The sequence below is a fragment of the Phytophthora sojae genome (assembly GCF_000149755.1).
Source record: "Phytophthora sojae unplaced genomic scaffold PHYSOscaffold_4, whole genome shotgun sequence".
NCBI lineage: Eukaryota > Oomycota > Peronosporomycetes > Peronosporales > Peronosporaceae > Phytophthora > Phytophthora sojae.
The window spans coordinates 661,938-688,618 of record NW_009258118.1 but is presented as its reverse complement, the minus strand read 5'-3'; the positions used below and the strand labels follow the sequence as shown (position 1 = coordinate 688,618).

The 26,681-nt window shown below is 54.2% G+C and overlaps 9 protein-coding genes across 9 annotated transcripts; 5 read left to right on the top strand and 4 right to left on the bottom strand.

Annotated features, from left to right (window-relative positions):
• Positions 1-63: 63 nt before the first annotated feature.
• Positions 64-1,805, bottom strand: PHYSODRAFT_454943 (hypothetical protein; the record flags this gene model as incomplete). Its single annotated transcript, XM_009527411.1, has 3 exons — positions 64-146; positions 213-1,547; positions 1,628-1,805. Coding segments are annotated over 3 exons (1,596 nt in total), but the record flags the coding sequence as incomplete, so codon positions are not given.
• Positions 1,806-2,274: 469 nt separating this feature from the next.
• Positions 2,275-4,415, top strand: PHYSODRAFT_330708 (hypothetical protein; the record flags this gene model as incomplete). Its single annotated transcript, XM_009527410.1, has 3 exons — positions 2,275-2,391; positions 2,494-2,799; positions 3,744-4,415. The coding sequence occupies 3 exons, from the start codon at positions 2,275-2,277 to the stop codon at positions 4,413-4,415; spliced, it is 1,095 nt and encodes a 364-aa protein (XP_009525705.1).
• Positions 4,416-4,469: 54 nt separating this feature from the next.
• Positions 4,470-8,786, bottom strand: PHYSODRAFT_330707 (hypothetical protein; the record flags this gene model as incomplete). The annotated part of the gene is made up of 3 exons (XM_009527409.1): positions 4,470-4,615; positions 4,656-4,756; positions 8,596-8,786. The coding sequence occupies 3 exons, from the start codon at positions 8,784-8,786 to the stop codon at positions 4,470-4,472; spliced, it is 438 nt and encodes a 145-aa protein (XP_009525704.1).
• A 79-nt stretch (positions 8,787-8,865) lies between these two features.
• Positions 8,866-11,526, bottom strand: PHYSODRAFT_314358 (hypothetical protein; the record flags this gene model as incomplete). The annotated part of the gene is made up of 4 exons (XM_009527408.1): positions 8,866-8,877; positions 9,094-11,088; positions 11,170-11,359; positions 11,432-11,526. 4 exons carry the CDS (start codon positions 11,524-11,526, stop codon positions 8,866-8,868), a joined length of 2,292 nt encoding a protein of 763 aa, XP_009525703.1.
• A 350-nt stretch (positions 11,527-11,876) lies between these two features.
• Positions 11,877-13,126, top strand: PHYSODRAFT_300023 (hypothetical protein; the record flags this gene model as incomplete). The annotated part of the gene is made up of 3 exons (XM_009527407.1): positions 11,877-12,183; positions 12,260-12,775; positions 12,840-13,126. The coding sequence occupies 3 exons, from the start codon at positions 11,877-11,879 to the stop codon at positions 13,124-13,126; spliced, it is 1,110 nt and encodes a 369-aa protein (XP_009525702.1).
• A 213-nt stretch (positions 13,127-13,339) lies between these two features.
• On the bottom strand, positions 13,340-15,241 carry PHYSODRAFT_300022 (hypothetical protein; the record flags this gene model as incomplete). Its single annotated transcript, XM_009527406.1, has 2 exons — positions 13,340-15,082; positions 15,167-15,241. 2 exons carry the CDS (start codon positions 15,239-15,241, stop codon positions 13,340-13,342), a joined length of 1,818 nt encoding a protein of 605 aa, XP_009525701.1.
• Positions 15,242-15,691: 450 nt separating this feature from the next.
• PHYSODRAFT_314356 (hypothetical protein) lies at positions 15,692-17,262 on the top strand (the record flags this gene model as incomplete). The annotated part of the gene is made up of 2 exons (XM_009527405.1): positions 15,692-15,898; positions 15,985-17,262. The coding sequence occupies 2 exons, from the start codon at positions 15,692-15,694 to the stop codon at positions 17,260-17,262; spliced, it is 1,485 nt and encodes a 494-aa protein (XP_009525700.1).
• A 291-nt stretch (positions 17,263-17,553) lies between these two features.
• Positions 17,554-19,050, top strand: PHYSODRAFT_314355 (hypothetical protein; the record flags this gene model as incomplete). Its single annotated transcript, XM_009527404.1, has 1 exon — positions 17,554-19,050. The coding sequence occupies one exon, from the start codon at positions 17,554-17,556 to the stop codon at positions 19,048-19,050; it is 1,497 nt and encodes a 498-aa protein (XP_009525699.1).
• A 2,684-nt stretch (positions 19,051-21,734) lies between these two features.
• On the top strand, positions 21,735-22,319 carry PHYSODRAFT_314354 (hypothetical protein; the record flags this gene model as incomplete). The annotated part of the gene is made up of 2 exons (XM_009527403.1): positions 21,735-21,806; positions 21,960-22,319. The coding sequence occupies 2 exons, from the start codon at positions 21,735-21,737 to the stop codon at positions 22,317-22,319; spliced, it is 432 nt and encodes a 143-aa protein (XP_009525698.1).
• Positions 22,320-26,681: the final 4,362 nt, after the last annotated feature.

The following is a 26,681-nucleotide window of genomic DNA, read 5'->3' as shown; positions in this document are numbered from 1 at the left end:
GTTATCGAAAAGTGTTACCCATGGCTCGCATTCTTGTGAGGAAGCAACAGCATCTGGATCATCCAGGTTTGACTCTCGGTTCAAGTTATCAATCACATCCAGCAGCAGGTAACCCACTCTTCGAGCAAGCTTAGACTCCTCCTCGTCTTTAGCGCCGCGAAGTAAAGACTCGAGGCACGAACGGAGGTACGCGGGCTCGTCATCATTGCAACTTGTAGCGTGTTGTCTCCGCCACGTGAGCAGCTCTTTAGTCGACCGTTTCAGCTCCGCATGGCTAAACTTTGAGTTAACAGCCCCCAGTAACGACACCAGCTCCTTGCTCATCTCTTCCGGACCGAAATTTGCGGGGTCAGCAAATTCATGACGTTTCTGTTCATCTTGCGCAATAACTTCATCCGCGTCTGGCTTGATGAATCCTTCATCTGCACCATCCCTCTCGCCAACTCCAGTCACCACATTTCGACGAAGTGTGCGTCTGAAGCGCACGGGTTCGTGGCACAATGGCGATGGATCCCAGCACTTGGGGTCAAGAATGAACCCTCTCGACAATTCATACCAGTGACGAGGGTCGTTATCCTCCAAAGCTTTAAGCTCCTGGACAATCTCAGCCACCAGCAACGGCATCGCTACTCCACCAGTTTTGTTCGTCTCCGCCGCCGATGCGACTTTTTGGAAATGTTCGCGAACAAATGCCATCAATTCATCAAGCGTGAGCGCTTCCACTTCGGGGATATCCAACCGATTGTCTCCCTCGACGTACACCTGGCCGCTCAGCTTGTTTTGCACGGCAACTACTGGCGATAACCAATGCAGCTTCGGCAGGATCACGAATCGGCTCTCGCCTAGTCCTCGCAGGCCATTCGCTCGAACTTTGGCAGGCAAATCCGTCTCCATTGCGGTCGTCCACCACCCTCGTAAATGATCAGTTGCAATGCTTGGATTCGACGACGTGTTCATTGTGAACCCATTCGCTTCGTGTGTCAATTTGGCAGGGTTCTGATGGAAGCGCCAGTCGTGAGCGATTGTCGTCTCCGAAGTCGAGTCAAAATGGTGCAGAGGTTGAAACAGATACCCACGCAGCACGATGTGCGACTGTACACTGTCGCTGTAGTTCTCCTCCAGCCACGCGCGCACGCTCTCACCTCGACGCATCGCCAGCTTTCGTTCCACTTCTTGGACTCTCCAAGCCAAATTTTCGCCAAGATGCGGCCCGACAAACTGTTCGAGCGGTACGTAACTATCCCGTTCGGTTGGACTGCTATCTTCACTGGTAGTTTCAATAAAGCCATTGCTGTTGCTGTCGATCGGGTTGAGTAGGAAGAACTTGACCGACGACTCGACGTGAAAGTCTCGGTACTCCTCCATTGAAGTAAATTTGCACCGAAAGAGGAACTTCAGCTGCCCCACCGTCCTGTTGGTGGACGACACAATCTGCTTCCCGATCTCCATCTTCTCCATTCCCAGATGCGGACAGAAGCGCAGCCAGAACTCGAGCAAAGTGGAGAAGTAGACGCCCAGAGCCAACGATCGACCGGTCGACGTCGTTTCTGCAGACCCAACCCCGACCAAAGCGTTGCTTCAGTTAGCTCAATGATCATGATACGCACAGTTAAGCGTTGCGGTTTACCTTGCATGAACGCCAACAACGGCGCTGGGTCCTCTATGAGGCTGTTCAGCCAGTCAATGACCACGTCGCATTCCAAGGCCTCCACTCCGAATTCCGGCGGTAGGACAGGGAACCGGTCCCCGCTGAGCATATGCGGACTCGTCACCGTCCACAACAAGTCCCGCACCACCTTGGGCATGCATACTGCGCTTGGTAGCCGCGCAGACACATCGTCCGAGGACATGTCTGCGTGGTCTCCGATAATGGTCTAATAGCAAAATGTGCGGCTGTAACGGACGACGATTGGTCGAAAAAATAGGCATGAAAAACTACCTGTGAAAAAAAAACTATGTTTTCGATACGGTAGAATATCGTGTCCGTTCAGACATCTAGATTTTCGTATTACAATAGAACACTGGCACTTGGCCTATCAGAAGACTTTCGCATACTTTGTGAGCCAATCGGCGTGCCTCAAATCTCATGCTGTGCCGTAAGTAACAAATCGGACAATTCGGACATATTTTGTCCGAACATCTGAAACATATTTGATATTTCTATAGTTAAAGTCAGTAAGTCAAATATTCTGAAAATATCGTCAATATTCGGACACATATTAATTTTGAGGGCGCCAGACAGACGAGGCAGCATAACCACTCAAGAAACGACTCATGTCGACGAAAGCGCTCATACCTGGGAACTCCCAGCGGGCTCGCTCGACGGCTCTCAACGCCTTCGAGCGCTTCGCGGTCGCCGAGGGCTTCACCGTCAACGCCATCTATGAGTTTGTAGGTGGGGATTCAACTGGTGATACTCTCTACATTGTTCTCGACAAATTTGCAGTGTATTTAGCATTTAAAGAAAGCTCGAAGGGCTCGCTGCTATCCTAGAACTCGGTCACCAGCTACTTTGGCAACGTCAAGAACCACCTACTTGAGCTGTTTCCAGCTTTAAGTGCTGTATCGGGTCGTCGGCTGCAAAAGATTGCGTCAATCCTCGACAAGTACTGCTCCAAGCGAGGCACAGACTTTACGCACCAGTCCCCACCGTGCACGAAAAGCGACCTGCGCTCGCTCAGCTTAGCGATATTGAAGGGGGCTGTATCTGTGCAGGACTACCAGGATGCAGCCCTTCTCAACATTCTTTGGTATTTGCTGGGTCGGTCTTCAGACACTATGTGTCTCGTGAAAAACCAGGTCGCTGATTACCCTGGTAAGTACTTGTCTTTTTATTTTTCCTAATTTGGTTTTGACCTTGTGTATTTTTAATCGTGGTACACAGGTGGGTGTCTATTTATCACCTTTAAGCGCATGAAGTCTGCCTCGTATCAAGGAGCGTCGATTTTTTCACGACCCAAACGATTTTTCGTCTTGCCCAATTCACGCACTAGCTTTGGCTACAATTATGCAGTCGACTCCAAGCGAGTTTCTCATGGATCAACTTCCTCGGGATACACAAGAGCTCCTGCCGACTGAAATTGGCGAAACGCCGCTCCGCGAACTACTTGATGCGCGTACCAGGTCCCCAGCAACCTCCAACTCTGAGTCGCCGACCCCAAAAGCACCTTCGAAAAAAGCGACAGCCCCCGGAATTCACGCGTATGTTAATCGCGTACTGCAGAAGAGGAGTAGTGTCTGCCAAACCGAAGGTACTAACCTGACGCCAGGGCTATCATCGCATTCATTTCGGCGTGGAGCTGCTCAAAACGCGAATAGTGACAGCAAAATCAGCACACCTTGGATTCTAGACCGTGGAGGCTGGAGCATGAGTGCTGTGAGCAAAGCGTTCAATTATATTGTTGGCACGACGCAGGAAGATCAAACCGTCGGCAAGTCGTTAGCTGGATGGGATTTAAAAGCTAGTCCGCGGCTACCTACACTGGACGACTTCGACCCTCTGGTTCTGCATCGAATTCGCCTACTTCAAGACCGGCTTTTCTCGGCTGCGAAGGGGTTCACTCAGCTTGCGAGATGATGTAGTGGACGTACTTACCGCCACCGCCATTCTCCACTACCCCGACATGCTTCGGCTTAGGCCAGAGTCACTGTACATCAAACGGGTTGAAGAAGCACTAAGTCAGGTACAGGCGACAGAGGCTGAAATTGCTGTATAGTCAATGGCTATTCATCGTACCTTACAGCCGTCCAAGAACGACACTCCACGCAGTCCGGCACCACGGCGTGTTGAAGACGACGAACTCTTGCGGAGGCAAACCTTGCTCTTGGAGCAGCAGGCGCAGATCCTTGGAGGGCTAGCAGCCGAAGTGAAGGCATTGAACCAGCGGGTGCAGCGGCTTGAGCACCCATTGGACGTAACCACCGCTCCGTCGACAACAGCAGCTGGTAGCCTGTCGAGCTCGTCCAGCGCTTTGTCGGATACTGCAAGCGGCGTGGCAACTCGTGCGCATTCGCGTGCGAAGCCACTCGCGACTGTGTGGTACGAGTGGTTTCTGCCCCCGTTGCCAAGCGCGCGTCCAAACCGGCGGCGCTATCACGAGTGCAAGGTGGCCGTGGCCTTTATGCGGGTTTTTCTCCCAGCCGGATACAACGTGACCGGAGATGAGGTCACAGCAAAGGGACGCATCCTGAGCTCAGGACGGGAGGCCGAGGAAAACGTTCTTGCTTTCCTGGAGGCTGAGAACGTGAAAGCAAAGTCGCATGGCACAATTGTTAAGGTTTTGAAGCGGATGTATGCTCAAGGCAAGCTAGACGACCGCATCAGGAATTACCAGCGACTTCAGCAGGAAGGCAAGGCTCTTGAAGATGCACCGGTGCATGTTCTTGAGCCCTACAACAATCCCAGCACAACGTAATTGTAGTCGCGATCCAGTGTTAGGTCCCAACACATAGTTACATCATACATAGATTCATTCACCCATCTCGTTATCTACATACATGAAGTGAGTGTCACAGTAGGTGTCCGCCGTAGGCATCCCTCTCATGTCGTCGACCCCGCTGTTGGCCGCCAACTCCACCACCTCCTCGTCCTCCTCAGCCCGCTGCTGCTGCTGGCCTCGACGGCCGCCACCCCGCCCGAGGACCAGCCGCAGTACGATCCGCCGTCCCGCACGGCGCCGACATCCCGCACGTCTTGCTGCTGCTGCTGCTGATGCTGTTGGCCGCAGTCCCCAAGCCGTTGTCCACTAAACAGCCGCTGTATGACAGAGGATTGCAAAAGATTTTATGTGCACCACACTTCACGGAGCATTTAATAGCATTTAGTTTTAAAGGTTGTCCGAATGTCCGAGCCGTCCGAACCTGCACGGTATGGCACGAGTGTACTTGGCTGTTCATCACGCATCCGACGATATGGCAGGCTATCGAAGACGGCGAGTGGAGTCTTTCTTGTGATGCTGCCAGAAGAGAAACGTCCTCTTGAACCACTTCTTGAACCAGTCCTTGAAATTCGGCCACCAGACCTTGTGATCCGCTTCGGGAAGTTTCTGCCTCTCTCTTCCTGGCCCGGAGTGAAGAGCTCTCGGGTTGTCACTTGGGAGATCGTCGTCGTGACAGCGTTGCTCGGACTAGCCGAGTGCCGCCGCTACGCGGCGGTAATTCTTAGTTAGTTGGCGCTTCGCTCGCTATGCTCGCTCCGCTATTGGAGCAGGCTGCCTACGCTTCGCTACGGCAGTGGCGGACCCGTTCCGCTCGCCTCGTCGGCTCGCTGCACTACTCTCAATGTCAGGTTAGTACTACAGAGGCTGGGGCGGGTTCTGCGGCCCCGCAATATCGTATGAGGGGGTCGCCTTCGGCGACGGAGTCGCCTTCGCTGCGCTCGGCAGCAAATCGTACTTAGTGAAATTCGTACTTAGTGAATAAGTGTGATCTACTCTCAGACGGACAGCGACACTCTGATTGATTCTTAGGACTAGCCGAGCGCCGCCGCTACGCGGCGGTAGTTATGTGGTTAGTTGCAGTAGATAGGGCCGCTTCGATCCGGTGGGCTTTTATCAGTTCAAATGATATTTATTTCCGATTGTGTGCGTGTAAAAATGTTTTTATGCTTAGTGTAGTCGTGGATGGTATCAGCCAAAATAACTATTCCCGTGCCAGCATTACTATGAGTAGATGGATGTTGCAGGGTAAAATATTCTCTATTGTACGGCCCTATCTTGTACGGGAAAGCCATGTCCAACTCGTCGCGGCTATTTAACCCGAACTACAAAGTATTCGCACGGTACATATCTAACAATCCGTGTTTACAGTGAATGCAGTAGAAATAAACATGAGCAATATATCATGGCGGGGTAGATCGATCTGGTGTTGTTATCTTTAGTGTGCTCACGTATATGTACATATTTGCTGTTCAGTATATCATCGTACCATAGTTCTCTGTTATTCAGTTTGTATACATTTACTTTTTGTATTGGGCTATAAGCCCCAGCGACAATCAAAGTGTTGACTTCGCTTTTCCCCGACTTAACATATAATAACTGTTCGTGTTCTTATTTAAAATATCATGCTTCATCGTTTCAGCATTGTGTATGATCCGTCAAATGTAGCTGGGTGCGTGGTCTGCTTCAAAAGTCATATATTTAGACGTGGCTATCAGTTTATTCTCGTGGATACATGAATTCTGACATTCACTGAGCGGAAGGTTTTTATCATAGTTTACGCTGAGATTCCTTCAATAACCATGTTATTGGGCGGATATACATGTAGGAAACGGAATTAGTATAGTGTAAACGTGAATTTTATAGTTACGCGGTGCAAGGTTGTTACTTTTAATATCTTAGTTACTGTAAACGCTAAAATGCTAATGTTCGCTGCATAGCAGAACCCCACTAACGCATTATCCTACCGCTGCACACTGTACTTTAGTAAATACGAAACGCGCTTAAGCAAATATTCCCCCACGATGAACGCAGAGTGCCGCTGTAGCTATAATATATCCACCGCTAAAGTATTACAGTAAAAGTATACTGCGCATGTTAGTAATAAATCTCCTTCCGCTACATGTAATCTCTTACTGCACACGGCTATGAACTACAATAAAACCTCCACTCCAATGCATGTCTAGGCATCTACTATCCCCAGAACCCATTATCTTACCGCTAAATACTAAAAGTTACAGATACATGCCACACGTTTAAGCCAATGTAGCTACATGCCTTTATAGATGAGCACTCAGCACCGCTGCAGCTATAATATATCCGTCCCTAAAGTATTACACAAAAACTAACCTGAAACTATTAATCAATCGTCTTCAGCTACTGTACCTCTCGCTACATGTACTCGCACTGCTATCGCTTATTACGTCGGTGCTATCGCCTTCTATGCGCTTCTATCGCTTACTATACGCTGCTATCATTTACTATCATTTACTATGCGCTGCTATCGCTAAGTATCCGTTGCAATCGTTTTCTACATGCTGCTATCGCTAACTATACGTTCATATCGCTGACTACGCGCTGCTATAGCTAACTATGCGCTGCTATGGCTTACAATGTGCTTATATTTAACCAAGTTCGCTGAAATAAAATTATACTATGTAGTAGGGCAAGCCCAGCTATCACTGCCACTATGCACTACTCGCAGTGCTACTATATGTTTAAGCGGACTCTGCTATCGCTGCTACTACGCGGTGGGCCCATTTTAATTAATAGCAGGTGTTCCGATAAATATTATATTAGGCCAAGCGTCACGGCGGGGGTGACGTAATCGCCCCCGTTCCGCTCGCCTCGTCGGCTCGCTGCACTACTCGCCGTGTTTTTTACTTGTAGGGCGGGCCCTGCGGCCCGCTACCGGTAGAACGCACGCGGGTGCCGGGTGGAGTTTTAGCCAATAGGAATTCACGTGATCTACACACGGACAGCGCGTCGTTCTGATTGATACTTAGGATTAGCGGCGACCGTTTCGACTGCGGCGATCGCAGTGACAAGAGCACCGAGCACGAAGAGGTCGAAGCGCATGGTACTACTGCACTACTATCACGCAAGTACTTGGTCTGGATGGATGGCACTGCAAATTAAAAAGTGACTCGCAGTGAGCGGGTCTCGACTCCTGACAGGAGCAGAAATGTTCTGGTTGCAATTTGCAGCCAACTGAAAGATGAGCGGCTGTCCTCGCAATCCGATTTTACGTTATAGCGCATGCTGTTCATAGATCTGCATGAAGTGTCGACATGCTCAACCGTTGTACAGAGCATGGAGGTGAAGCGAAGGTTATTATACCTTTTACATTTGCACGATTCGAGGCTGCCGGTCTCGTTTTCGTCTCCGGGTCTCTCGGATGATCGAATCAATAGTCGACTGACTACGACTCGATCTTGGATATCGGAGCCTTGGAATGAAAAATACAGTTGCGACGACAGCGATGCCCTAAACGTTTGTTTTGCTTGGAGTTCGAAGCGCATGGTGCTATTTCTTCACGTGGGTACAGCGAATTGAGAAGCGGCTACGGAGAATGAGCTTTATTTCTCGCCAGGACCAGAAATTCCCCAGTTACAAGTTGCAATCAACTGAATGGAATGGCTACCGGCTGTTGTGGCAATCCGTTTTTACGTTATCGCGCGCGTCGTGAAGCACAACTTCTGAATACATACTACTAGTACCGAGGCTGTTCTGGCTGAGAGGGATTCTGTCCTTAGTATAAGCCAAGTCGGATGACTACACTACATGTACTGGCTGCTTGATTACTCTGTTCAAGCAAACGTGTTCGACAACTCGGATTACCGTTGGTGGGCTGACCCATAATCGTATCCGGGTCCAAGTACGTAAGCAGTTTACTAGCTTTAATGAATGATATGCCTTACATCACCGCCTCATGCTAAACTGAAAGAGAGAAAAAAAAAAGAAAAAAAAAACAATCCGATTCGAGCACGCTTTTTAAAGCTTTAAAACGAATACTCATCCTGTAAATGAGGCAACAGTAGTCCTTGGTAGCGCTCGTGCTCATCGAAGCCGGCGAGTTGAATCCCTGTGGTGACGCTTCCAGATGGTAAACGTTCTCTTGAACCACCCCTTGAACCACTCCTTGAAATTGGGCTACCACTCTCGGTGATCTGCTTCCCCCGGCGTGAACCCGGCCCGTTCTTCCTGATCCGCGGTGAACTTGCTTAGTTCACGAACTGCCATTGGTGAAATGGCCGTCGGGACAGCGTCATTCGATGCAGCTGTAACACTGTTGCTCACTGCGACGATCGTAGCGATAACAAGAGCGAACACAACGAGGTTGAATCGCATGGTGCGGTGAGGCGGGAAAATGTCGTCTGTCTTGGATTGCTTTCAGAAACTGCCCAGATTCGGCCCACCAACCGATCCACTATGCCCTTACCTTGGGTATTGTAAACTTTTGGCTTGTAATCGAGAGCCAGAGCATCAATCGCAGCTCAATCCGCACTTGCGCCCTCGGATGAGTCAACAGGCCTCACTGGGCTTACAGCATAACAAAGACCATAGGGGAAAGCTAACACCAACTGTACACTTCATGAACATGGCATACAGTACCGACTCCGATGAATTTATGTGCCTATTTGCTTTCCTCGACGACCTCAAGGTCAACTGCAATCTCGCTCACATCCGTTGGAGTGGTCACTGCAGCGCTCGGAGAGATGATCTGCACGCTGCCATGCCTGGTAAACACCGGAGGCGCAGTTGCGTGCGGGACGGTCATAAGCTCGGGATCGGACACTGGCGAGTTGAGGTCAACGTCGACTGCTTCCGCTGATTCGTCACCCTCCTCGACCGCAGCTTCTCCACCTGACCCACCTGAAGCACCTGCAGTGGCGTGACTGGGGAGTGAGAACGCGCGCAACGCACCGATTGCACTGAGCGCCTTGATTTTCTTGCGGGCGCGTTTCCACTTGGCGTGGACGGTGAGCTTGGCGTTGATGCGGAAGCCTTCCATGAACTCGTTGATGTTGATCTCGTTGTCGTGGCTGAAGTCCATCATGCGCATGTAGTCCGCTCCGTTGGTACTGAAGGGCTTCGTTCCAGAAGGCAAGTGCTCGTTCAGCAGCTTGATGCCGTTTTCCAGCTCGTCCACGGAGATGGTGCCGTTGCCGTCGCGGTCCAGCACACGGAAGAGCGCCTCGAGACGAGAGCGGTGCCTGTACAGCGAGTTGAAGGCGCTGCGCTGCTTCTCGCGCTCAGGGTCGTTGCTCTCTCCGCTCTCAGCACGCTTCAGTGCACCCTCCGCGTTGTATCGGTCCAAGAAGTCGTTGTACGGCACCAAACCTTCCTCGTCCAGCGCGGTCAGCAGTGGTTGAAGGGCCTTCCACTCCAACGACAGGTCCAGCACGTCCTCCATAACGTTACCCCACGTCTGAACTGTGAGCTTGCCGGTCTTCTCTTTGTCTTCGTTTTCAAACTCCTCGAGAAGGTCGGAGCGGTACTGGACAATGAGCGAGAAGAGTGCGTCCAGGTTGGACACGGCCATGTCGCGACTCTCGGCGTTGGCCATGTACTGGAAGAAGGCGGGCTTGTCCTTGCCTGATGGAACGCGCATGAAGCAGCCCAGGTTGTTTGCCTTGCCGCAGTAGTTAGACGCCGAGAACAGCGTGACCAGCATGCCCTTCTCCTTGTACGGCCAGTCGAATCCGCGAGGAACGCATTCGTGCGATCGAACGACCAGCGCGAGCTTGTTCTTGGTCATAAACTTCTGTACCACGTCTGGGCCGTAAACCGTGCCAGCGCCACGTTTGTTCTCCTCGTAGCCCTTGCTGGCCCGCGGGTCGCTCCACAGCAAGTCGCGGATGATTTGCATCTTGCGGTGCGGCTCGCGCTCTTTCCGGTTCTTGGGCTTGGTACGATACCGCGTCAGGTCGTACCCAGCCCTGTCCAGCGTGTTGAAGTCCCTCACCAGAATGTTCTCTCGAGGCACGCCGCCGTGCACCACCAGCACGCGGTCATCGATGAGCGTGGCCAGGGGCAGGTGGCGGAAGCTCTCGCAGAAGAGGTCGTACACGAATCGGTCGTACTTGACCTCGCACTCCTTCATGAAGCCGAACACTTGGGTGATGGAGTTCTCCTCGTGGTTGCCGCGGTTCAGAAGGACGTGGCGCGGGTACAGCAGCTTGAAGAGGTAGATGATGATGGCGATCTCCACACCACGGTCGCCGCGGTCCACAAAGTCTCCGTTGAACAGGTACGGGTTGGTGTCCGACGGCAGCCCGTTCTCCCGGAGAATGAGCAGCAAGTCGTCCAGCTGGCCGTGCAGGTCTCCGATAATGGTGATGTGGTTGGCCGGCGCGATCTTGAACTCGACCATGGTCGGGTCCTTGCGGAACAGCGCGATGGCCTCGTTGATGACGCGCACGACGACGTTGCGCGGGATCTTGCGGCCGTTGCGGCACGAGTCGATCAGGTCCGTCACGTTCTTGCGCGTGATGACCTCGTCCAGCTCGTCCCCCTGCACGTACATGTTGGCGATGTCGATGTTGCCCATCTCCTGCTGGGACACGGGGTGCGGCTCCGGCCTCGGCTTGCCATCGTCCAGCCCGGGGATGTAGTTCACCAGTGCGTCCAGGAACAGCGACAGCTCCAGCTGCACAGAGCAAATCAATACACAAAGATGAGCACCGACCCCCATACAATCTAGAGCTTGCGTCCTCCACTCTCAACGCACCACTTCGGCCTCCTCTCGGTTCTCGAGGTCGTTGAAGAGCTTCCAGTTGGAGATGATCTGGTCCTCCGTGGGGGTGGAGGCCGTGGAGCTGGACGGGGACGGGGGCGGCTGAGGCTGCTGCTGAGACTGAGACTGCTCCTGCTGAGGCGGGGCGGCGCGCTGCTCGCTGGCCGTCGGCTGCGACGTCCGGCTATTGCTGCGAAGTGGCAACAACGGATCAGTGACTAACGACCTTCCTGCCTACTGTAAAAGAGGGACGTACGTGGTGGTGCCGCTCTTCCTGCGCGGGTACTTGGGCGCCAGGCGCGTGGGGATCGGCGCGTCTCCCGGGTGCTCCGAGGAGGGTTTGTTGCCCATGGTCTCAGCTCAGCCCAGCCGTGCCGACGTGCAGCAGGGAGAAGAAGGTCGAATGTGGCTCTTACTAAATAGGGCCACGTAGCGGGCCAATCAGACGCGACCAGCGGGATTATGGCGAATGAGCTGCGACGGGACTCGACCAATCATAAACAAGCGAACCGAAAACCTGTTTTTATCCAATCAAAAGAGCTCGATAATTTATCCCCGCAATGTGGCTACATTTAAGTCCGTGTGGCGCACAGATTTACGTACACAGACGACTTCAACTTGCACCTTTGGTGACACCAGGTCCGCGCAATGTACCTTTGGCTGCCACCAGGCCCACGCGTGGCCATTTAGCTTCTTGCACAATGCCACGGAAGCGCGCGAGGGAAAGTGAGGAAGCCCCGCGGCCGCCTCGCCTCCCGTCGCCACTTCCTTCCGATCTGCCAGCAATGCCGCCCCCGCCGTTCGCCTCGGCTCCTGGTTTGCTGCCTGCTATCGAGCCGGGCGATGCGCCCAGGGAGTCCACCGATGCCCTGACCGTTGCCGACGCGCCTCTGTCCGTGACGCCCATGTCGACTTTGCCGTCCGCGCTCAATGCTCCGTCGTCGCCCGTGTGGGCCCCGCCAATGACGCTTGATGTGTCAATGACTCAACCCGACGCCGAGCGGCAAAGTGAGTGTGCAGTGGACTTCGACACGGGTCCTGAACCCGCAGATGCGACTCCTGAAGCCACTACCCGCGCTAAGAGAACTCGTCCCCGAGCTTCGCGCTTTCATAGATGAGCATGTTCGCGCGCAAAATGGCAAGGTGCTGGTGACTCTGCAGAGAATTACAAGCATCTACTATGCTTTTGGCAAGCATATCGGGAAGCAGAAGCTAGTGGAAAGGTTTGGTTTTCCTCTTCTCGTCGTCGAGGGCGGGGCTACGGTCAACTACGAGGGGCCCGTGCGCGCGCAGAGAGATGCCAAGCGGTTCTGGGTCAACGTTGACATCGTCCTCCAGCGCCACGACCTCTGTACTGCTGTGCGCATGTCGGTCGGACTGCCGCGATACACGTTGGTTTATGACAAGAAGAAGATGGGTGGTCGGGACGGTACATGTATGCACTACCAGGCACTCATCCTGTTTTCAGATTTACAGAAGAGCACCGATCGTCGGGTACAGGAGGCAGTCGAAGGCTGCATAAATACTTTTACCAAGCTGACCAAGGGCATGCGGTGCGAGAACCCGCCCGTGCCGAGCGATTGGATGCTGTGTACGAACGGTAAGTTAGTATGCCTTTTGTGTTTTCGTTTTGTTGCACTAACTCGTATTTTTACTAAGCTTAGGCGTTTCTACAAATGTGTTGACTAGGGTCAGCACTTCCCTCCTCGAAAACTACAAGTTTGCCATGTTCCAGGAGTTCCGAGGTGCCCGAGCAATTGAGTTTCCGCCGTGTGATCCGAGAGGGCATCCTTGGACGAAAGACACCAAACACGCAGTGATGCGCAATGCGGCGCTCAACGCGTCAGCAGGATCAGCTTCAATATCCGAGGAGTTCAGGATTACCGAGAACTGTGGTACGACGGGCAAATATCAAGGACGACCTGGCCACGCTGGCAACGATCCCCGATGAAGTCATCCGGCCTGGTCGATGGATTGAGTTGTGACTCATCCAGACGCGCCTGCATGAATCCAAAGACGAGTAATGAGCCAGAAAGTGAGCTTTGCGAGCCACAGGCACCCAGAAATAGCGTTTTGTGTGGTTGAATGAATTGTAGGCACATGCACACTAAAACCTGTTATCAGTCTCAACAGTCAACTCATTCTCTTTCTCCATGCGACACCTTTAGTCCGAGAGCGTCTGGAAGGCCTGCTCCACCTCCTCGTCCAGGCCGCTGAAGAAGGCCTTGAGCTCGGCCTCGGGCTGCTTAGGCAGCTGGAACTTGGTCTGGATGATCTTCTGCAGCACGGGGTTCATAGACGTCTTGATCTGCGCCCACGTGACCTTGGCGTCGGGCGGCGAGTCGGCGATGGCCTTCTGGCTCAGATTGTAGAAGAGGATGATGGAGCGCAGCATGCCCACGCTCTTGACCAGCGGACACGTGAAGTCGTAGTCCGAGAAGGCGTTCTGCTGCAGGAAGTCCTCGCGGATGATCTTGGCCACCTCCATGATCACCTTCTGGTCCTCAGATAGCGACTCCTTGCCCACCAGCTGCACGATCTCCGTCAGGTTGTCCTCCTTCTGCAGGATCTCCTGGCACTTGGTGCGCAGCGTCGAGTACTCCGGGTCGATCTTGTTGAAGAACGGCTCCAGCACGCGCATGTACTTGGTGTAGCTGATGAGCCAGTTGACGGACGGGAAGTGCTTGCGCTGGGCCAGCTTCTTGTCCAGACCCCAGAAGACCTGCACGATACTCAGAGTGGCGGCCGTCACGGGGTCCGAGAAGTCACCACCGGGGGGTGACACGGCGCCCACGACAGTCACACTGCCCTCACGCTTGGGGCTACCGAGACACGCCACGCGACCGGCACGCTCGTAGAAGGCGGCCAGACGAGCGCCCAGGTAGGCGGGGTAGCCGCTATCAGCAGGCATCTCACCCAGACGACCCGAGATTTCACGCAGAGCCTCGGCCCAACGACTCGTGGAGTCGGCCATCATGGACACGTTCATGCCCTGGTCACGGAAGTACTCGGCCAGCGTGATACCCGTGTAGATGGAGGCCTCACGGGCGGCCACGGGCATGTTACTGGTGTTGGCCACCAGCGTCGTACGCTTCATAATGGGCACCTCGCGGTCGTTGATCGTCATCGTGAGCTCGGGGAAGTCGTTCAGCACCTCGGCCATCTCGTTACCGCGCTCGCCGCAGCCCACGTACACGATGGCGTCCGAGTTGGAGTGCTTGGACAGAGCCTGCGAGATGACCGTCTTGCCGCATCCGAAGGCGCCGGGCACGGCGCACGTTCCGCCCAGCACGGACGGGAACAGCGCGTCGATAATGCGCTGGCCCGTGGTCAGCGCGACGTTGCCAGCCAGCTTCTCGGCCACGGGGCGCGGCTTGCGCACGGGCCACATGTGCGAGAGGCCGAGCTTGTGTGTGACGCCCGTGGTGTCGTCGCGCACCTCGAGCACCGTGTCCCTGAGCGTGAAGGACTCGTTGTTGTCGGTGCCGGCGCCGTAGATCTTGACCACGGTGCCGAAGACGTTGGGCGGGCACATGATCTTGTGCGAGTGCAGGATGTCGTTCTCGTGCACGAGGCCGAAGATGTCGCCGCCCGAGATGGGGTCGCCCTCGCGGAAGTTGACGGGCTTGTAGCGCCACTTCTTGTCGGCGTTCAGCGACGCCACGTCCACGCCGCGCGGGATGTACACGTCCTTGGCCAGGTCGCTGATGGCGTGCAGCGGGCGCTGGATGCCGTCGAAGATGTTGTCCACGATGCCCGGCCCGAGCTCCACGGACAGCGGCTGCTTGCGGCGCTCCACGGGGTCGCCCACCGTCAGGCCGGACGTGTCCTCGTACACCTGGATGGACGCGTTCGTGTTCTCCAGCTTGATGATCTCGCCCACGAGCTTGTCGTGGCCCACGCGCACCTGCAAATTGCATCGCACGCCGTCAATTCCCAGCGCTAAAGCAACGCTACGCAGACGCAGTCAACGCAGTTTGTGCCTCCGTACCAGCTCGTACATGGCGGCGCCGTGCATGTTCTCGGCGATCACCACTGCGGGGCAATTCAAAGCAATTAATTCCATTGTTATTCTTAGCAGGAGGCAGCAGGCGCAGGGGGAGGTGGCAATGGCGGGCACGTACGGGGACCCGAGACCTTGTACACGTAGCCGAAGTCCGACTCCTTCTCGTTGTCGCCGAAGACGTGCGCCATGGTGCTAGATCTCGGAAGCTTTTGGTTGCGATCTTTCACTTGTGTTCCGTATGGGATCGGAAGAGGTCCCGGTCCGGCACGACCAACTGGGCTTCAAGCGGCGCCCGGGTGTCACTTTTTGTATGGCAAAGAACGGGTGAAACAACTGCGATGCCCCCATGTGCGTTGGTCGTCGAGATCCTGTCCATGCGCCCTCTCATTGGCCGATACCTTCAATTCGCGGATTGGCGCAAAACCGGGCTCCCTCCCCATTGGCGGAAAACTTTGGTTGGCATCGGAGCTCTAAACGCCACACTCGAAGCCCATCAACTCGGACGGAACCATGGCGGACCAGGAGCAAGTGCAGCAGGTTTCCGCGGCGCTGGAGGCCGCGCAGCTGAGCGACGCCAAGCCCGCCTTCTCTTACGCGGCGGCTGCGGCCGCCCCCGCGGCTCCCGCGCCGGCCAAGACGACCAACAAGAAGGTGCTGCACCTGGTCATCGACTCTGGCGCCATCATCAAGGGCACCAACCTGGCGGTGCTGGCCGAGGTACGGCGCGCTGCAATTGCACTCCACTGTAAAGAATTAGCCTCGAGTTGCCGCTAAAAGCCACGATTTATGTTGTTATTGTGCAGAACTTCTGGACCGTGCCCGATGTGCTGGACGAGATCCGCGACAAGAAGTCGCGCGCCATCCTGGAGCGGCTGCCGTTCACGCTGCAGACGCGCGAGCCGTCGGCCGAGGCCATGAAGGCCGTGGTCAACTTCTCGCGCAAGACCGGCGACTTCACGTACCTGTCGCTCACGGACCTGCGCGTCATGGCGCTGTCCTACCAGCTGGAGGTCGAGGCCAACGGCGCCGACCACCTGCGCACGAGCCCCGAGCTCTCGCAGACGGTCACGCGCGCGGCCAACGGCAAGATCGTGGGCGGCTCGCAGACCAACATCCCGTGCAAGTACTTCGGCACAGCCATGGGCTGCAAGTACGGCGACGAGTGCCGCTTCACGCACGACGAGGCCGCCGTCAAGGCCGTGGAGGGTGGAGAGGAGCCCCCCAAGAAGAAGGTCGACATCCCGTGCCGCTTCTTCAACACGCCCCTGGGCTGCAAGTACGGCGACGACTGCTCCTTCATCCACGAGAAAACGGAGGAGGCCGAGGAGACCCCCGCCGAGGAGACGCAGGAGCCCGTGGTGGAGCAGGTCATCAGCGAGGAGATCCGTAACGCCGACGTCAAGTCCCGTATCATGGGCGGGTTCGCCGCCTCGAGCAACGCCGGCGCCGCGGAGGACGACGGCAAGAACTGGATCACCAACGACAACTTTGCCAAGTTCACGGCGTCTCCGTTCGGCGACGGCAAGGGCCTGGAGGAGATCGCGTCGCGTCTGCCTGTGGCGTGCATCACCACGGATTTCTCCATGCAGAACGTGATGCTGCAGATCGGCCTGCGCCTGCTGTCGACCGAGGGCATGATCATCAAGCGCGTCAAGCAGTGGATCCTGCGCTGCATCGCGTGCTTCACGACGTCCACGGAGATGGACCGCCTGTTCTGCCCCAAGTGCGGCAACAGCACCATGGAGCGCGTGTCGTACAGCCTCGACCGCGACGGCCACATGACCTTCTACACACGGGCGAACCGCCCCACCAAGCTGTCGGGCACCAAATTCTCGCTCCCCAAGCCGAAGGGCGGCCGCAACGGCGACCTGCTGCTGCGTGAGGACCAGCTTCTGGTCGGCATCTGGGGCCAGCGTCAGCGCCAGCACAAGAAGGTCATGCAGAGCGCGTTCGGCGAGAACGTAGCACACGACCTCGGCGTCAAGGCCGAGCGACAGACAGGTATCGTGGTGGGCTACGGCCGCATGAACCCCAACGCGCAGAAGGGCCGCGAGCGTCGCGGCAAGAAGAAGCGCAACTAGAGTAGGTACAACCAGCGAGTTCGTGCTAAAGGAATAGATATGACAACACTTCTGACAACCATGCCAAGCGTGATGACACTCGACTATTCCTAGACAGCAGAAGCTCTTTATAGCGCCGAGCCTCGTTCCGGACATTGCGAGTGCTATTCTGTCGTCGTGATGCAAGGGTCCGCGGAGACTGGGTGGGGCTCGCCTGTGCGTGAAGGCGGGCAGCACAATGTGACGGTGCTGGACTGCGCAGCTACAGGAGCCCGTATGAACTCGCCGCGCAGTCTGGAAGCATGTCGACGGATGGGCATCAAACCAAGCGAACTGCTGCCCAAGACGGTGGTCGAGTTCCTGGAGCAAGGCGTGAACCGAAAGTATTCGTTGGTGGAGAAGGAGGCAGCCGTGCTGCGTCACGAGCATTTCGAGCAGCTCCGCCAGCAGAAGCTCGAGACGATTCGAGCGGAGCGTGAAGCGATCATCAACGGATTGGGACCAGCACCACCTTCCACGGCGTTGATTTCCGTGTCGGGGAATGCTCAATCACCCACGGGTGTGCCAAATAGCCCCGCGCTACAGCTGCAAGTTGCCCCAGGTTTCCCTCCTCGACGAGTTCAGTCTGCGCGGCCCTGGAAGCACGTGCCTTCGGGCTCTGACGGAAGTCCCGGCGTTTTGGGCGACTCGACCTTGCTACAGCTAGAAGAGCGAAGACTGGCGCGAATCAAGCTCCGCCAGCAGAAGGATATTCAAAGCGCGATTGAGATGGAGGCCAAGCTCGCTCGACTCCAGCAGGAGAAGGCTCGTCGAGCTGCGGAGGAGGCCAAACGACAAGAAGATCAGCAGCGTAAGCAGCGGATACGTCGAATGCAGCTCGCAGCAGCGAAGCACGAGAACGAGATCACCAAGAAGCGTGACGAGGACAAGGAGGCGCTCGAACGTAAAGCTAAACGACGAGCTGAAGCCGAACGCGAGCGGTTATTAGCTGAGGAAGCGAAGGAGAAAGCTCGACTACGTTCTCTGGAGACGGCGCAGCGTGATCTCGAGCGCCAGCAGAATGCCGATGCGTGGAGAGCTCACACTGATGAACTATTACGACAACAAGAAGAGGTGGTCGCTGCAAACAGGAGAAGAATGTTGGAGAAGGAGCGACGGGTGGCCCAGAAGATGGAGAACGCAAGCAAGCGGCGGCATCAAGAAGCTTTGGATCGGCGTGAAAAGGCGAACGCTCGGATTCAGCACGTCACCTACCAGAACGAGTTGGCCATCGCGCGTAAGAAGCAAGAGGTGACGGATAAACAAGTAGCGGCAGCCGATCGCGCGCGTGAGATCCAGAAGAAGGCGCTGAACGATCTCAAGGAGCGCGCAGCCAAGTCGAAACAGGACGAGCAGGTTCGCCAGAAGCGACTCGAAGCGGCTCATGCGCTGCGGCAGAAGCACGTGAGCGAATTACTCGCAAAACGCGATCAACTTGAGATGAAGATGGAAATTACACAGCAGGAGAGGGAGAAGACACGGTTGCTAGCACAGGTTGAGCACCAATTGGAGATGACACAAAAAGAGGAGAACGTTGCGCGCATCCAGCGCATGGAGGAATACGCCCGTCAGCAGTTGATACGGCGAATTTCATCCGCAGACGCCCGGTCTAGAGCAGTGAAGGAGCGGAAGCAAGCGCTGCTGCAAGCTCGACAACAAGTGTCCACTGAGGCGATGATCCGTCGCCATCGACTCGCTGAGGCTGTCGAGAAGATGCGGACGTCTTCGACTAAGTGGGACAAGATTGAGGAGACTTTGTACGGGCTCTAACTAATGGCTTGGAAGCGTAACTCTTGTGCTACTTACTACCCACAGATCGTTTGGTTCTGTTGTGTTTCTGTGTTTTCGCGTCATACTACAGTAGAGACGATCGTGTTCCTGTTACCGTCGTCGTCTTCTAACCGAGTTGATGGGATACCACCACTGAGTCTCGCGACAATAAGAGCACCACAACATTTTTTATTGCTGTGCCATCCTCAAAAGAACCGACTCCGTTTCCCCCTGGTCCGCGGTGAAGTCCAACAGTTTACGAGGTTCAATTCGTGGTATAGGCGTGGTGGCAACGTTGTTAGAAGTAACGACAACAGTTTCGTAGTGCAAGTCAAGTACTTACAGTGTATTATTTTCGCTTACTCGCTATTTTGTTATGTTAAAACGTGATAGAATAGTACAGAGAGTACATTCCGGTACAGTATATGTTTGATCCATGTTATTATAATACTACTAGTATTATACATGTATCCTAAGAATCAATCAGAGCATCGCTGTCCGTCGGTCACAGAAATCGTCACGCTTATTCACTAAGTACGAATTACACTAAGTACGAGTAGCTGCCGAGCGCAGCGAAGGCGACCCCACCATACGATATTGCGGGGCCGCAGGACCCGCCCCGGCCTCTGTAGTACTAATCTAACATTGAGCTCCAATAGCGCAGCGAGCATTGCGAGCGAAGCGCCAACTAACAAAAAATTCACCGCCGCGTAGCGGCGGCGCTCGGCTAGTTGTACGTAGTAGCGTCGTTATATAATACCAATGCAAGCACGTGACAAGACAAGCTACACCATTACTACCGTTTTCCCTCGTACTAGATGGCTAGGCGTTGTATTCGAGGTTGGTCAACAATCCCGAATCTGATCGCACCCTCGAATTGAAGCTACAGCAAAATAGAACGCCTACCCAAGCGTAACACAACTCTTATTAACGATAGTAGTTGCCAACAATTCTGCTGCCATTTGGACGAGGTAGCACCTCTGTGCCGACCGCCAGCCATACGAGCGGAAGTCGAGCTCTTGTTTTGTCGTATCATTATACAATCGCCCTCCCGCGACACAAAAGCCCACGCCAAGAATGTCAGCCAAGAAAAAGCGTAATAGCTACAGTATCGGATTCAAGTGCAGTGTTGCTGGAGAGTACAAGAAGGGTGTCGACGGCTTTGGGTTTGCCGCCCTTGCCGCAAAACTCAAGATACCCTCGCCGTCGATAGTTCAGAAATGGGTTGAGCAGCTGGGCGCCTTAGAAGCCACTACCAACCTTCAGGGATTTTAGATTTACTTGAATACAACGCCTACCTTTTGCATCCTTCAGAGTTTCGTAGTTTCACTTGAATATAACGCCTAGGCCTTTTATTCAAATAGAACGCCCACTAGGCGTTCTATTTTTTTAGAACGCCTAGGCGTCTAGTACGAGGGAAGACGGTAGTATCTTGAGTAGCGGTTCAAGATAGGATCCAAAGATAACATATGTATCTTTATAACAAAAAAATTTCGGGTAAAGCTTTGTATATGTGATGAATCGACATGTCGAGTAGTATATCGAAGTCGACCATATTTGAGACGGTTTCAAACGAAATGATGCTTATGCGCCATTTAGAGTTTTCGAGATAATCGCGTTTGAAGTTGACCAATTATTTTTCGGAAATAATCGGACACCAAAATTTCCAAAGTGAAAAGAGCACGTAAAAAGCGTAAAACCACTCTTATTAGATTGCTTTTAGCGCGAGCTTTCCGATAATATACGATACGTTAAAATTGAAAAAATATTGAGGTGACACGCCCAAAAAAAATCGGGAATTTAGGGGGTTCGAAAATGGAGATAATTTTTCTAGACCGATGTCACTCCGCGAGTTTTTAACCTTTTGGAGCCTTCAATAGCTTAAACGAAGCATAAGACACGCCGCTTTCAATTGATGCGGTTAAATCGCGATTCGTACTTAGGTTCGTAAGCATCGTTTCGTTTGAAACCGTCTCATGTATCCTCTTCAGCCAAACTCACTTGGCCATGTTGTTGTCACCATATTCATGTTAGTTTCCAAACTGCTACCAGGGCCATATGAGATTCATTACAGAACTAGTGACATGTTTAGCTCAAAACACAGCTCGCGTTGGCGAAGAAACGGCTCGGAACCGTATCACTGAACCACTCGTTTTACTACTTCTCAAATCTATTAGAGACCATCAGGACCGATGAGTTCATCATTTTTTTTGGAGTTGTACGGATCACCAACTTTACTTGCAAATTTCCTCCGCTTTCCTTGCCGTTTCCCTCCTGGTGGCAAACGCTGCGGGCCGGACCCGTATCGATACCAGTTCCAACTACAAGCAAGGTGTGGTCATGACCGCTGGCCAGCCAGACGCGGCTAGCGCCGAATTCGCCCAAAAATCCTCCGCTCATGCCAACCCCGATAGTAAAAAGCAAACTCCTCCGGTCTTCAAGGGCAAGTGCTGTGTCAGCTCCCTACTTGCTGGCTGCATTTCACAAGTCTCACGTCGAAGATCAAGGTGCGAATCCAGCTAGCAGCCAACATCATTCACATTCAAGTAGTTTAGCTGTGGCTAGGACAATACGTACGAGCACATCAATTCATTCTTAAATTTGCCAACTAAGGATCACCGAGCTCCTACTCCGGTAGAGTTCGTGACAGTTAATTTACTATTAAGCGAACGCTGCCGCCAGTAATGGATTCGGGAACGCCCGACGACCGCCCGCACCAGCGCCAGAGAACGAACCCCGAGGGTACGAGATGGGACGTGCCTCCCAGCAGCCACGCCCAGCCTCAATCGGCACCAGGCCAGCCCGCGCCAGGCCAGCCGGGCTCCGCGGCATCGACATCGTCGGCGACGGCAACCGTGACTCCAGAACTGCTGGCGCAGATGCTTCAATGCACGCTCCAAGCAACGCAGCAGCAAACAACTCAAATGGGACAGCTGCTCGCGCAGACAGCTCAACTCCAGCAACAAATCCTACAGGCCCAGTCTCGCCCCAGGCCGACGCGAAAGAAATCGGATCCGCCGCGCTTCGAGGGCAACGACAACGACGACCTGGAACTCTGGATCTTTAGTACAGAGCAGTACTACTCCGACTTTCAGACCGAGATGCAGGAGTTCTCGTCGTCTTTCTTGGGCATGGTATTCGCTAACCTGGGCGTTGATGCTCAAGCGTGGTTCCGAGATTTGAAACTCTCGATGGGCTCGAACGCGCTAACATGGGCGCTGTTCAAGGAACAGATCCGTGCTCGCTTTAGAGACAAGGATTTCAAGTAGAAGACCCTGTCGAAGATGTTCGAGCTAAAGCCTACCAAGTCTCAGCAGGAGTACACGTCGCGCTTCCTGCACTTGCTCTCGCAAGTTGACACGGAGCTTCCTGACGTCGTCAATAGCTGGTTTTTTTCAGCAAAATTTGCGGGCGCGTACATCTCCCGCAACATGCCCGAGACGCTCGAACAAGCCACCGAGATGGCTCAGCGCTATGAAGATGCAAAGCCCGCACACACGCGGCCTCCTCCAAAGGAGTAAGGACAACAAACCGCCAGGCTCAATTCCAGCACCAACGCGAAGACCAACAAGGACTTCAAGAAAGCCGACTCGCAGGTGGTGTGCGGATTCTGCAGCAAGAAGAATCACGTCGAGGAAGAGTGCCGTAAAAAGGCCCGTGATCTCGCGGCAGGTGGGTCTGGATCGGCAAAAAAACGATCCAGATCGGTAGGTTGCCACCCTACCGAGCGGACCACAGCGGGAGGCTTCAGCAGTAGGCCCTCCGCTGCGCCATCGACCTCTGGTAAGACCAGCGCAAGACAACATGAGACGCTGGCTTTTCACTAGGACAAACTATACTGCTACTTGACGCACGAAGCCCGGATCAAGGATCGCTCCGTCCGCTGCTTCGTGGATAGCGGGTCGTCATTCGATGCAATTTCGCCGTACCTCGCACAAAAACTAAACCTGGATGTGACATTGTGCCCCAAGCCTTTGACGGTCAAGATCGGCAACAATCGTCGCGCCAAGATCCCTCGTCGAGAAACTACAATCACGCTCGAGATGGACGGCTTCCCTGCCTTATCAAACTCGCGTTTATGTGATACGTGTGCCCGAGGGAAAAGATGTGCTACTCGGCTGGCCATGGCCAGTGGCCATGGCTTGAGGGAATGAAACCGGACATAAATTGGTCGGAGCGCGCAATTTCCTTCCGTGGAAATGCCCACTCTGGAAGTTACTTGCGACCGTGCGCGAGGCAAGACCCCGCAAAACGAGTTGGCGGTCGCCGCCGGCGCAACCCTCGGCCCTCCAGCAACGATGACTCGCATCTGCACTTCTACATGCACTAGGACTACGAGTCTAGCCATGACCCGACTCGAGTTGTTGCCGCCAAGCATCTAAAGAAGCTGCTGAAGGCGAAGGACAACGAGTTTTGTTTCCTGATCCAACATGACTCCGAGAGTGAGAAAGCAGGTCGGCAGCAGGCTCAAGACTGGGACGCGCTACAAGGACACCCTGCAGAATCGCTACTTCTGAAGTACAAAGGCGTCGTCTTTCGCGCCCACCTGCCAACCGTGCCTCCAACGCGCACCGATGATATTGTGGCGGAGATCAAGCTCGAAGACGATGTCCCCGTCGCGCGAAAACAATTTCGCCTCAGTGAAGACATGAAGGCTGCGATCCGGGCATGGACCAAATAAATGCTCGATGCAGGCATTATTCGTCGGTCAAAATCGCCCTATTCCGCTCCTACCTTCTGTGTAAAGAAAGCGGTTGGCTGGCGGATTGTCCATGATTTTCGCGGACTCAACACGAAAATCCGACTCCCAGCGACGCCTGTACCCCGTAAGGAAGGCATCTACGACGCGATGAGGAAGGGCAAGATCTTCTCGGCAATGGATCTGATGTGGGGCTTCTTCCAAGTTCGGTTGCTTGAGCAGGGTGTTCCCTACACAGCGTTCCCCACACCTGACGGGCTGTTCGAATATCTCGTGACTCCAATGGGACTCTCATGCAGTCCATCAGCTTTCAATTGTTTGATTCAGAAGGTGTTCGAGGATCAGAAGGACTTTTACAGAGCCTATTTTGACTATCTCTTCGTTTTCACGGAGTTTGACAGCATGGAAGAACATCTCGCTGCACTGGAGAAGATGTTGGAGCGTTGCAAGCAGAAGCATCTTTACGTGAAATTCTCCAAATGTACATTTTGCTCTCGAGAGATACCGTGCTTGGGCGACTTCATTGGGGCTGATGGTATTCGCATGGATCCGGACAAGGCGAAAGTGATTCGAAACTGGCCGCTCCCCCGCACAAACCACGAGCTGCAGTCGTTTTAGGGAACCTGTGTCTACGTTTTGAAGTATCGTCAGAACTTCGCAGAGCTCACGGCACCGCTGACAGAGTTGCTCGTAGGTAAATCGCGGAACGAGCGCGTGGAACTCAACGAGCAACACCGGCTCTGCTTTGCTGAGCTCAAGCGACGATTCTCTAGTCCACCAGTGCTGGCTCACCGTGACTTTGACCGCACGTTCTGCGTGGCGATGGATGCTTCGGACTTCGCGGTTGGCGGGTATCTATATCAGAGGGTCACGAACGCGTAATTGCCTACGGAGGTCGTAAGCTTAACTCCGCTGAGCTGTAGTATCCCACGCGCGAGAAAGATATCCTCGCGGCCCTCTTTGCGATGCGAACCTGGAAAGTGCACTTGATTGACAAGCCATTTGTGATCAAGACGGACCACCGCACGCTCGAGTCCATCCTCCGCCAGAAAACGTGTTCCCAGCGGCTGGCAAGATGGCTTAATGAGCGTGGGATGTTCCAGCCCCTTTTTAGTGGGTCAAGGGCGAGACCAACACGGTTGCAGACTTCATCTCCAGAAACCAAGACTGGAAGCACGACTCGTCCGTCATTTCACTTGCAGAATTGTTGAAACACGTCGGAGACGAGAATGAGTCATCTGGAATTCCGACACATCTGTATGCGCAGCAGCGCCGCTCCTCGCCATCGCCAAGCATTCAAAGAACGCTGTTCTCGGTTGTACCTTAGTGACGCGTACTTTGGACCAATACTGACCCAGCTACGAGCTCAAGCAAACAATACAGCAGCTGCCGCAGACCCGAATCTACCCAAGACAGCTCGCCTAGACAGCTACGAGCTTCGTGGTGATGTGCTGTACTTCCGCTCTCATCGGTCCCAAGCGCTACGATTGACAACCGCGAACTTCGCGATAGTATCCTGTTCGAAGAGCACGACTCGGCGGCGCGAGGGCATCCCGGAACTTCGAAGACTTTGCGGTTCATGCAGCATAAATCCTACTGGCCCTTAATGGCTAGCGCAGTTCGCTCGTATTGCAGCACATGCGAGATGTGCATGCGCACGAAGACGTCGCGCAGGAAAGACCCAGGCTTGCTGCACCCGCTAAAAATCCCAGAAGGTCGGTGGAAGCATATCACAATGGACTTCATCACCAGTCTACCCGACACGAAGCTGCACAAGTGCAACGCTGTTATGGTAATCGTAGACCGCCTGACGAAACGAGCACATTTCGTGGCCACAAAATCGACCGCCACCGCCCAGGACACGGCAAAGCTTTTTCGTGATTAGTACCAGCGTCTTCATGGGCTACCTGAATCGATTGTGTGCGACCGCGACTCAAAATTCACGTCGACGCTGTGGAAGAAGCTAATGGAGCTGCAGGACACCAAGCTGAACCCAAGCAGTGCTTTCAAACCATCGACCGACGGACAAACAGAAATGACCAATCGGTATCTTGGTGATTATCTGCGGGCGTACGTGAACTCGCATCAATCCGACTGGCATGAATTTCTCGCACTCGCCGAATTTGCCTGCAGCTCGCGCGTCCATGACAGCATCGGCATGGCTCCATTCGTGGCAGATTTGGGCTTTCTACCGCGCTCCGTCGGCGACTTGGAAGTCCCACCCCGCGATGGCCCTAAGACTACCTCCCGGTTCGTCGAAACACAGCAGGTCATCCTCACGGAGTGCCAAGATGCGTTGAACCAAGCGCAGCAGCGTATGAAGTTCTATCATGACCGCAATCGACCTACCGCTACCTATCACGTAGGCGACGAAGTGCCTTTGGATACCTCCAACCTCGCTCTTCACCACATCGGAAGCGAAGGTAAAAGGTCTCTAGCTGCAAAGTACGTCGGTCCATACCCGGTTCTCGCTGTAACGACGCCAGACACCTACAAACTCGGTGGACTCCAGCTTCACGATGAGTTTCATGTGTCTCGACTAAGGCCGTACACGCCGGACGACTCCGCCACGCGCGACGACCGTGTGCCCGAATTGATCACGAGGGACGGAAGTATCGGGCTCCAGGTCAAGCAAAATTATAGGTCACCGAGTTGCTCGCGGCGTCAGCGAATATCACGTGTAATGGTATGGCGCTGGTAACGCCGATTCTTGGGAGCCTGAAAGCAACTTAGTCCAAGCTCAAGGTCTCATCGATGCATTCAATGCTCGTGCAGCATCTACTCGTCCGACAACACGACTTCAAGCGTCTCGCGCAAGCCCCTACGCCACTTCCTAAGGAGCGGAGTGTGACAGCTCCCTACTTTCTGGCTGCAATCTGTTTCACAAGTCTCACGTCGAAGATCAAGGTGCGAATCCAGCTAGCAGCCGACA